Genomic DNA, 11,748 nt, shown 5'->3' on the forward strand with positions numbered 1-11,748 from the left:
TGGGTGGATCTTTTTACCCATCACGGTCATTTGGAAGACACTGGTTCACTGAATTTTGCAAATCTTCCAAATGTTCACACATCTTACTGTACGATATCAAAAAATCACGTTAATTAATATATCCACCCATCTTTAAGTTTAGATCAGGCTAAAGTTTGGATCAGCTCCCTGGTGGATGGACAGCCTGCTTCTCCCTCTTCACCACTTGTGCTCTCTCTCATGCATGTTCTCTCTCTCTCTCAGATAAATAAATATTAAAACAAAACAAAACAAAAAAAACACTTATGGATACCCAACTCTGAATAACCATAGTTTTTCTTTCATTTCTTCTTTCAAATAAAAATGGTGTTCCATGGTAAACACATCTAATTCAACGCTTCACTCAAACAGTTATATAAGCGCTTTTCCTTGGGATAACCATTGAACCAGGATAAAACAGAAATGCTTTCTATGGGAATACCTAGGTGGCTCAGTCAGTTGAGTGTCTGCCTTCAGCTCAGGTTATGATCCCGGGGTCCTGGAATCGAGTCCTGTGTCAGGCTCCTTGGGGAGGAGCTTCTCCCTCTGCCTACTGTTCCCCCTGCTTGTGCTCTCTCTCTCTCTGACAAATAAATAAAATCTTAAAAAAAAAAAATGGGGGCGCCTGGGTGGCTCAGGGGCTTAAAGCCTCTGCCTTCGGCTCGGGTCGTGATCCCAGGGTCCTGGGATCGAGCCCCACGTCAGGTGCTCTGCTCAGCAGGGAGCCTGCTTCCTCCTCTCTCTTTCTGCCTTTCTCTCTGCCTACTTGTGATCTCTGTCAAATTAATAAATAAAAATAAATAAGTAAAAACCTTTAAAAAGAAAAAAAGGCTTTCTATGTACTTCCCATTTGTTATACAGAATGTTAAAGAGATATACTCAAAAGCTGAGATTAATAGAATTAATAATTTTAACTGCTTCATTAAGGACATTCTTAAGTGAAACTAGCTTTTTTTCTTTTTCTGTGATTGTGTAGTAGTGAAGAGTACAGTAACTACTAATATAGTTTATGCCACCTTGATTCACAGTAAAGCAGCACATTTTACCCACTGTTGTTTTTCCCTGCTAGTATGAATCCAATGAGAAAAGGCAAATAATGTTTTATTATTTTTATAGTAAATAGTTTTGACCTTCCAGTCTTCTGGAAGAGTCTCTGGGACCCTCGGTAGCCCATGAACCACACCTTCTGAACTGCTGCCCCATTAAAAAAGACTTTGTGAATTACTGTAAACCTAGGAATTTTAGCAGTTTATTCTCTTTTCTTTTGTTGTGTTTTTTTTTTTTTTTTTCTAGCAGTTTGTTCTGTGGAGAGAGTAAAGCAGTGAGGATGCCAGGCACAGTTATCTTGTGGGTGCTGACTCTTTATGAACATTGATGGCTAAATGCAGAGACCTTAAGCCCTTTTCTTGTATTTGATAGAAGGATCTGCCAAGTCTGTTACTTAGCTTAGTTATCTGCTTTCCAGTTTCCAAATTATGTAGCTGTTGTCCCATCTTCTCTTCTTCTGTTTAGCCTCTTTTTTAAAAGAAAATTATATCACTTATTAATACAATAAAACAAAGCACATAGTTTTATTTTGTAATACAGAATATGTAATTATACACCAGGCAAAGAATAATATGAAAATACCATCATTCATAAAGTGTCACAACTGAAAATTACTATAAAAGAGGAGGAAGTAACTTTCATCAAACTTTATTTTCTCCAAAGTAATGCAGTTATCTTATACAAAATAACACTTTGATTCTTGTAAATGGCTTTTCTTTCATTACACTCATTCTCTTTATATCATGTGTCTTATCTAAACTTACAAAGTTTAGGATCAGACTTCTTTTTCCTGGTCCTTTTGAGGTATTATTTTTTTTCCCCATTTTATTCATGAGTTCATATATATTTTGGGGCTTACATTATTGTGACTCATCTAAGATATATGAGCAATGAGAATGAACTTGATCTGCATTATCTATATTTGGAGGGTGCACAAAGATTTCATCCACAATCTGGTGAGCCTTTAGTTAACACTTCTTGTGTGTGCTGAGGTGTGCCTTCAGGTTTATACATTTTTAATATATCAGTTAGGAACCAGTTCTCCTTTATACAGTGACCAACCTTCATGACCTCTATGAATTTTTCTGTTACTTTGTTTCTCCGAGGTGTGTACCATGTTTTCAAATCCCAAGATATTTTATGGTTTAGTTTCCATTGTTTATGCCTCTTAAAAAAAAGTTCATGGGTACACCTGATTGGCACAGTCTCTTGAGCGTCTTTTTGATTTCACTCCATTGAGATCGAGCCCTGCATCAGGCTCCCCGCTCAGGATGGAGTCTGCTTAAGACTTTCCCTCCCTCTATCCCGTTATAGAGGGTTTCCCCCGCCTTCCCTTTTAGTATAGTTTCAGGAGGGAATGATATTAGATAAATGTGTTCAATCCAACATCTTAACCTAAAACTGTTGAATAAATTTGGAATAACATTTATCTATGAAAATTTTTCACTCTGCATATAAAAATTTAAAATAATTCTAATGGAGACTTAAGATTATATTTGTTCACGTATTATTTGTTGTATCTTTGACACAACCCCATGTAATATTTATATGAAAATAGGTATCATTAAATGTTTTGGTAATTTAGGACTGTTGATGTAATAGTTAAGAAACTTAGATCTTAGGGGCAGCTGGGTGACTCAGTTAAGTGTGGACTTTGGCTCAGGTCATGACCTCAGGATCCTGGGAGTGAGCCCCCTGACAGGCTGCACATTCATCAGGAAATCAGCTTTTCCCTCTCCCCCTCCCTCTATCCTTCTCCCCGAACAACCTGCACCTGCCTCCCCCACCCAGTCACGCAGGTGCACGTGCTCTCTGTCTCTCTCTCAAATAAATAAAATCTTCTAAAAAAAAATCTAGATTTTAATTTGAACTCTTAATCCTACCAGTTTTACTTTCTTGAACAAAGCATTTTGTCTCTCTAAAATTCAGTTTCTTCATAGTGGGGTAGTCATACCTACTTGATAGAGTTGTTGCTGCAATTGATCTCTCTTGATCTGTCACAGAGCTTGGCACATAGTAGCCACCAAATATTTTTTCCTTCAGTCTCTCCTGCCTGCCCTCCCTTCCCTTGTAGTCTGTATCTATCACACATAGCTTCTTTAGACCTTGAATTTTTTGTTTGAATAAGCTAGTTGTAGTCCCTTTAAATAATCCTTCTACAACTTTAAGGGAGGTAGCAAGAAAGTATATTGTAGGTATAATGAAGATAATTGGATACATAAGTCTCGAAAGGGAAAGAGGGCTGGAAATGTAGATTTGGGTGTCATCAGAAAGTTGATTATAATTGAAACTATGGTGGGTTGATGAGACTATCCAGGAACATAGCAGATAATATGATAATTTGAAATATAAAGCATATACTTCATGATTTCTTCTTGTCGTGTTTACGTAAGTATAACTAAGAATATGTGATGTTCTATAGTGATTAAAATAATTATCTTGATTTCTATGATATTTACTTAAAACATTAAAATTCACAGGTTGCATATGGCCAAGTTCTTGGAGTTATAGGATATTCACTACTTCCTCTCATTGTAATAGCCCCTATACTTCTGGTGGTTGGATCATTCGAAGTGGTATCTACACTTATAAAAGTAAGTAGTGTATATTATAAAAAAGTAATGAACTGTTTTCCAGGAACAAAAGTATACTCGTATCTGCCTAAGAAGATTGTAATCCGTAACTGTCATATATTTTTCAATGTTTTGAAATAGTAATCTCACTCATTGGTTTTACCAATTTTATTTCTTTTATTTTCCCATTTTAATCACCAGAAATTAAAATGTATGTCTAGAAGGGGAGTAAGGAACAAAGAGCAAACAAGGCTACAAGATGCTACACCCAGATAATTTTTTTAATGTTGAGTTTTTCTTTTCTATAATACAACCTCATATGACTTAGATTTTATGGGAGATATTTAAGTAAAATTTTTCTGGACATTTATTTAATGTTACTCCTATTTAAATAATAATTGCCTTATCAAATATAATAGACATGATTGTAATAAATTGGCCTTTCTATATTGCAGAGATCAGGATTTCTTTATACTGTGTTAAATTTAAATTAACATATAAACCCATATTAAATATTTAATGATAACATAAAGTATTAATTTTGGGAAAGTATAAATTTTGGGAAATAAATGCTTTAGCACATGTATGTATATTATACAATGAATGTAATTTTTTTCTTTATGAAAATATGTAGAACTTAAGACTACCACTTTCAGAACTGCCATTATGTAGCCTTCACCTTAAAGTGTTTGTTTTTAAGTAGAGCCACTTAATTTTTATAACATTTGGTTTATTTAAAGTTGATTACTAATTCATATATAGAAGAAATGATTGCTTTTAGAATTGAGTAACTACAGGCTAATACTGACATATAAGCATTAGGTATTAAAAGTATGGATTTTGGAACCAGTCAGTTCTAAATTCAAATTCTGTTTCTTCCACTTACCTGCTGCCTCCCTTGCTGGGGGGATATCTTTTCTTATCCTCCTCTGCAAATTGGGAATCTTGACAACTATTTTTTAGGGTTTGTTATGTAGATGGTAAAGGATGTATATTTGATACAGAGTAGGCACTCAAGTGGTAGTTGTTGTCATTACAAATATTATAAAAGAATATTTTGAGAACATCTTTGTTAGAACTGCATGAACACTTTAGAGACCAAGTAGAATATCATTCTTTTCTCTCCATTCTAATCCTAAAATCCTTTTTTTTTTTTTTTAATTGGCATTATTAGCACTTAGCTTACAAGTCTTGCAATACAGAAGCTAGTCCCATTGCTGGCCTAACTTTAGTGAACATACCACTTTACTGAATCATTCAGTTTTAACTTGGGTTAAAGACTGTTCGAATACTTCTGAGACTACTCCCAAAATTGATAAAACTGTGTGTCCTCTGGTCACTTTTAGTAATCGAGTTTAGCTGAAAGTTGGTCTTTAATATTCTTTATGCAGCTTAAGAATGTGTTATTACAAAATGGCAGTCTTTTATGTTGTTAAAATTTAGGATACAGTTGTTTTAAACTTCAGATTTTTTTTCACCAAAATTTTTTTCCTAGTTACTTAATTAATCTTCTTTGTATAGTGAGGTATTGTATGTTTGTTTCATTCCAAAATTTGTTGAGAAATATGTTGTAAAATTCTTATTTAAATCTAGCATTAGAATACAGATTAATCTACCAGCACTATTTTTTAACATTAAATCTGTATAATTCTTACCAATCTTTAACCATTTATTTATAACAAAAAATGTTTGACATACAAATGCAATTTGATCATAATCTTATTTTTTCCCCTATACTTTTCTGAAAGTTAAAATATTTTGTAGTTTTTTTGTTTTAATTTAAAAAACACAGTAGAAAATTGGACCATCTCCAACACATTTTCAGCCTGCCAGTATTTATTTTTAACCTCTTTACCAGTGGTTTTCAAGGGCAGTTTTGCCTCCCAAGGACATTTGGCCATGTCTGGAGACATTTTAGGGTGTCACAAATGGGTTAGGAGTGGAATCTTACTGGTAATATGTAGTAGGTAGAGGCCAGGGATACTGCCAAAAATCCTCCAATGCACAGGACAGCTTCCAACAACAATTATCCAGCCCCAAAATGTCAGTAGTGTAAGGTTGAGAAATCCTATCCTGTGTCGTCTTTTTCTATCATAGTTTCCTTGATTTCTACCCTTGAAGTTCTTCCTCTCATTTTACTCTATAAAATTACTACATCAATAAGTACTGTATAAATTGCTAGTGGAGATAATTTAAGATTGGTTATGTGTATAATCAGAAAACCATGGTACATTTTATTTAAACTCTTGACCAAAATGTTATTTTTTTCCTGCTTTTTATTTAACTCTATATTTTTACCTATTCCTGGGAAAACACTGTTATACTTAATAAACATTGTGTAAAATTTTCACTTAATCTGTTTTCCTACTTCTTAGAAGAGGAAGCAGGAAAAGGTTAACTTTGTAATGATCATCATTTTCTTTCAGCAACCAAATTTCTTGAAGCAGTTGGCCAAAAGTTGCCCAAATCACAAGGGACACTGTTAAAAAGACTGATAACAAGACCCTTTCCTTAGTGATTTTGATTCAACAGAGCTAGAATGAATCCCAGGATTCTTTTTTTTTTCTTTTTAAGATTTTATTTTTAAGAGGCGCCTGGGTGGCTCAGTGGGTTAAACCTCTGCCTTGGGCTCAGGTCATGATCTCAGGGTCCTGGAATCCAGCCCTGCTTAGGACTCTCTGCTCAGTAGGGAGCCTGCTTCCCCCCTCTCTCTCTCTTTCTGCCTCTCTGCCTACTTGTGATCTCTCTCTCTCTCTCAAATAAATAAATAAAATCTTTTAAAAAAAAAAAAAGATTTTATTTTTATGTCAGCTCCACACCCAACATGGGGCTCGAACTCACAACCCCGAGATCAAGAGTCTCATGCTCCACCAGCTGAGCCAGCCAGGTGCCCCTTGGGATTCTCTTTTTAATAGGCACCCAGGTGATTTCTAGGATGAGACAAGTTTGATAACAAAAGATTTCGTTTGCATAAGACAAGGAACAGAACAAGCACAAACATTCTTAATTTAAACATTCTCAGTAAGTTGTACTGTTTATCACTCTTGGTTGTCAGGGTTGTTTTAAGAAAATACCGTTAATTTTATTTTACTCTCTGATACCAAAAATGTTAATTGACTTGCTAATATGCTGTCTTTTGTCTTTTTTGTTTGTTTTTTTTTTTAAAGCTGTTTGGTGTGTTTTGGGCTGCCTACAGTGCTGCTTCATTGTTAGTGGGTGAAGAATTCAAGACCAAAAAGCCTCTCCTGATTTATCCTATCTTTTTACTATACATTTATTTTTTGTCCTTATATACTGGGGTGTGATTTAAGTCATATATGAGTAGAAAAGGCAATGTTACATTTGTGTGTAGTCGGGGAATTCTTGCTGAGGTGATTGAAGAAAACCTGTTGATGGTAAAATTTTACATGTTCTACATGAAAGGCAGTTTTGAGGTCTTTTTAAAACCATATTTTTTGTATTTAATTAAGCGTTTGCAGTTTTCTGGATTTTGGGGGGTCAGAATTCCCAATTCTGTTTGATTCTTCATATTCCAGTGAATAAAATATAAAAGCATTGTGTTTTTAAGATTGTGTCAATATTCACCTAAAAACTTGTGCCAAAAGCACCTGGAATGGTAATTATATTTCATTCAAAGGGTAAATATGGCAGCATCCTGATAATCTAAAAGTGCAATTTTTTTTTCTTTAAAGGGTTTTCTCCTGCATCACAGATCCTGTAGATATATATTATATTTATACATATATATTTATGAAATAATTCTTATTATTCACAAAATATATTTCTGAATAGCCTAAAAGTTAAGATATTTTAAATCTGATGCTTAACCATTCTTTAATTTGGCCATTAATCTTTTTATTTATAAATTTAAATTTGTTTTTTGAATTGTATATACTTTAAAAGTCTCATATATGCTTCAGTATGTCCTTATTAAGAAGTCTAACTAAAACTAATTTTAACAGTTACTGAAGTAGGTTTGCTTGGTTATGCTTTGAGAAAACTTTTTTGAATGACTGTCTGATTTCAGTTTCTGTTCATCTTTCTGACCAAAGGAACAGAAGTTTAATGGATATGGCATTATTATAATTGTTAATATGTAGAAAAATACTAATATTTATAGCATCAGTAAATATTTTTAAGTGGTACTCCTAAGTTATAAAAGTTGCTGGAAAGAGACCTTTAAAATCTTGTGGTCCTGAACAATGTTAAATGAAGTAGAAAAAAATAAAATGCTTCCCAGCTGTGTTTTGCTTTAGAACACCTTGTCCTGTATTACTAACAAGTATCAGGTACTCTTTAACAAATGTACAGTATTTGTTAAGCCCTAAGAAATTTAACTAGTAAAATTTTTGTTGCAAATTATTTCATAGGCTCTACATGTACTTTAGTTAATATTAATTTGTAAAGTAGATAAAATATTTATGTCCATAAAATGGCAAATGCCTGATAACCGTTAGCAAATTATTATATTATTCTTTCTGGTCTCAGCTGGAAGAGTTAACTGCTGTCCTCAATGTGCTAATATGGCCATGGCCATCTCTTAGTATGTATTCCTTTAGCAGCCGGATGTGTCGGGAAATATCCAGCAACTCTCAAGCAAGTCTTAAAATTAACAAGGTACCAAGCCTGTCTCTCCTCCTTTCACCCCTTCTCCTGCTGCTAAAAAAAAAAAAAAAAAAGAAAAGAAAAAGAAAAGAAAAGAAAAAACTATTTTAAGCTGCAGGAAAAGTGTGAAACTATCTTTGAGGTAGAGTAATGTGAAATTACATATACTACTTTTTTTAAACAAGCTTAGGGCAACAAATAGAAGCACCCAGAGGGATAGAATTTCTAGAGCCTAAAATAATATGAAGTTATGAGGAAGGATCAATAACTGCAGATGCAGCAACTATAAAATAAACATTTGTCACATATAAGGAATTTCTAAAGTCAGTACTTGCTTACAATGAATTATTATATTTGATGTACATGGTGTTGACTCTGGAATCTTCCCTAAGAAGCTGGGGGTTTGGTACCAGCGGGTAGTATTTTACTAAGCAATAAGTCAAGGCATTTTGGGACCCATTCTATCAAAAAATGGTTTAATTTTTTTAAGCTATCATTTCTTTAAGATGTGAATAAAAGGTTACATATGTGGATCATGTTTATTCCCTAATGACGTAAGATAAAGTATTTGTGTTCTAAAAAGGTATTTAAAAATAATAGCATTTAATCGTGAGAACTACCCTGCTCAGGGTCTATGTAGATACAGTTCATAATGTTACAAGCTCAGCCAACATCTTCATGTGCTAATAAGCAAAGTCGTTAAAACAGATTGTCAGTTTGGAAATGATTTGTAAATTTGTCCAAGGTACAGTACTGCTAACAGTGATAAGCTGACCATGACAATGTCCTTTCCTTGAGTTTTTATATCATAATATTTTCTAAGTTATGTTGATTTTAAATCATGATTCCAACCTAATTATTAGTTTATTAGTATTTTTAAGACAGAAGTAGCCAGATCATCTCTTCTAGTTGTGTGTGTTTATGTGTGTGTCCATCTGTTTTTAAGTGTTATCAGTTGTAGTAATCATGATGAATGTTAATCTTCAAAAGGAGAATTATGAGAAATATTTACTTCTGTTTCAAAGTGATTGTAAAATAATTGAAATTTTGATTAAAAATTAAAATCTGTAATTTTCATTGTATTAAACAAGTTAGGAAGGTTTATAAAGCTTTATGAACCATTATTAAACTTGCTTATTTTTAAGGTCTATTATGAGACAGTTTTATATATAACAATGTATGTTTCCAAAAATTCCCCAATATTAAAATGCTAATATAAAGTTTTAAATTAGTGAAAATTTGCATTGACTTAAAATAATGAAGTAGATATTTTTATTGTTTAAAATTTAGTCAAATTTATTTTTTAAAATTCCAGTGTAATTAAACATTGAATAAAACAGAGCTTCTACAAACTAATAAAAACAGTATTTTTCATATTCAGCAAAACTAGTTGAATATTTTAAATGATTGTTATTTACTTGTCTTTTACATTTTTATGTATATTTTAGCCAGTTTTAGGCTCTAGGGAATTGTGACGCATTTTGAAGTTATAATATCTTCCATACAATTTTTTTTTAAGATTTTTTTTTTTTTTTTTTTTTTTTTATTTGTCAGAGAGAGAGGGAGAGAGAGAGCGAGCACAGGCAGACAGAATGGCAGGCAGAGGCAGAGGGAGAAGCAGGCTCCCCGCCAAGCAAGGAGCCTGATGTGGGACTCGATCCCAGGACGCTGGGATCATGACCTGAGCCGAAGGCAGCTGCTTAACCAACTGAGCCACCCAGGCGTCCCAAGATTTTTATTTTTAAGTAGTCTCTACACACAACATGGGGTTCACAACCCCAAGATCAGGAGTTGCATGCTCTACCTACTTAGCTAACAAGGCGCCCCTCGTACAATTCTTTTTTAATTTTTCTTTGTTTGTAGTTGAAGAAGTTGAGTTTGTTGTGTTGTTCTTTGCAACAAAGGAAAACAACACAAATCAGAGGCTTGTATTAATACATTTCTTTCTGGTTGCATGGCATGGCAGACTGAAATAAGGCTTAATAGAGCTAAAAATCACCCTAAGCAGTTCTCTGCTCTGGTAACGTAAAATAATAGTGCTTTATCATCCTTTCATAAATAGTTTCTTTAATTTCCCTTGAGAAACTGAATCACAGTTTCTGTATTATTTCTCATTTGTATGATTTCCTGGCAGTAGTTTGTATGTTTGAGAATCTGTTGCCACTTCTTAAATAAATCCAAAAATAAGATTTTGACATGAGTAAAGTTTAGACATTCTTACATCTTTGAACTTCAAATCATGATATTTTCTGAGGAAAGTTCCACTTGTGAATATATTTTCTTTGCAACAGGCTGGTATAAACTTTAGACACTACCCATGTCTCTGTGGAGCGTAGTGATCTGAAAGAATTCCCTGAACATGGTATATTATTAAACCTGAAGCTTAAGGTTAGGTTTCTCATTTGAAATTCTTTTGATATGCTGAGGTTGCAGATGGTTGGAGGTTAATTAAAGGAAAGAGTGTCAGGATGATTAAGGTGGCATTAGTAAGGGGCTCCTGGGTGGCTCTGTGGTAAGCATCTGACTCTTAATTTCGGCTCAGGTCATGATCTTGAACCCGCATCAGGCTCCAAGATCAGCTGTGAGTCTTCTTGAGGTTCCCTCTCTCTTCCTCTACCCCTTTCTCCTGCGTGCATGCACACTCTCCAAAAAAAAAAAAAAATTTTTTTTCAAGGTCTTATTTGACAGAGAGAAAGAGAGATCATAAGTAGGCAGAGATTCAGGCAGAGAGGGGGGAAACAGGCTTTACACTGAGCAGAGAGCCTAATACAGGGCTTGATCCTAAGACCCTGAGATCATGACCTGAGCCAAAGGCAGAGGCACCACCCACTGAGCCACCCATACACCCCCCCCAAAGAAATTTTTAATGACACTAGTAAAATAATTCCCAGTCTTACACTGTGTGTTGGTAGTAACCCTGGTTTTAACTTCATTTATTTTCAGTTTCAGTATCCACAAGTTTTTACTTTGACAATATTAACAGTTTGCAAGGGCTTGAAAAAAATTTCTTCAACATCCCTTCTAGACCATTCAGTGCTATACAAATGCTGTCACTGAGATTTTCTTATAAGTTAGGTATTGATAGGAAAAATACTTTTTGTACAATTTTTGCATTTAACTTGTAATTAGAGTGTATGAAGGTTATTAATATAGTGAGGAAGTAAACTTTGCTACCTGTAATAGTTTTGTTAAATTAATACTTGGAATATAAGTAAATTAGATGTATCAAGAACAGAAACCTTGGATTTTCTACAATAGTTGCCACTGAGCAATTTTTATTAAAACTGAACAAGCAGAAAAAGCTTACCAATGTATTTATACAGGATTAATTACACAGAATGACTGGTTATGGGAGAAATTTGTCATCTGGTGATAAAGAAAAAAAATAATAGAAAAGTAGATTGCTGCTGTTCACATTATGTTGAAAGTAAATGATTGAAATTCCCTTTTTGCTTGATTTTGTTATGACCCTGCTCACTTTTGTGAAATTAATCAGTTGCTATGT

General features: G+C 33.8%; 1 protein-coding gene across 1 annotated transcript in view; it reads left to right on the top strand.

Moving 5' to 3' along the window:
* The window catches only part of YIPF4 (Yip1 domain family member 4), a 29,690-nt gene extending 20,916 nt beyond the window's left edge, over positions 1-8,774 (top strand). The window contains exons 5-6 of the mRNA XM_047745709.1: positions 3,546-3,659; positions 6,806-8,774. Coding sequence (XP_047601665.1) covers positions 3,546-3,659; positions 6,806-6,943 — 252 coding nt within the window. The 3' untranslated portion in view covers positions 6,944-8,774. The remainder of the gene's footprint in view (positions 1-3,545; positions 3,660-6,805) is intronic.
* The last annotated feature ends 2,974 nt before the right edge of the window (positions 8,775-11,748 follow it).

This window comes from Lutra lutra, chromosome 9 (genome assembly GCF_902655055.1).
Source record: "Lutra lutra chromosome 9, mLutLut1.2, whole genome shotgun sequence".
Taxonomy (NCBI): Eukaryota; Metazoa; Chordata; class Mammalia; order Carnivora; family Mustelidae; genus Lutra; species Lutra lutra.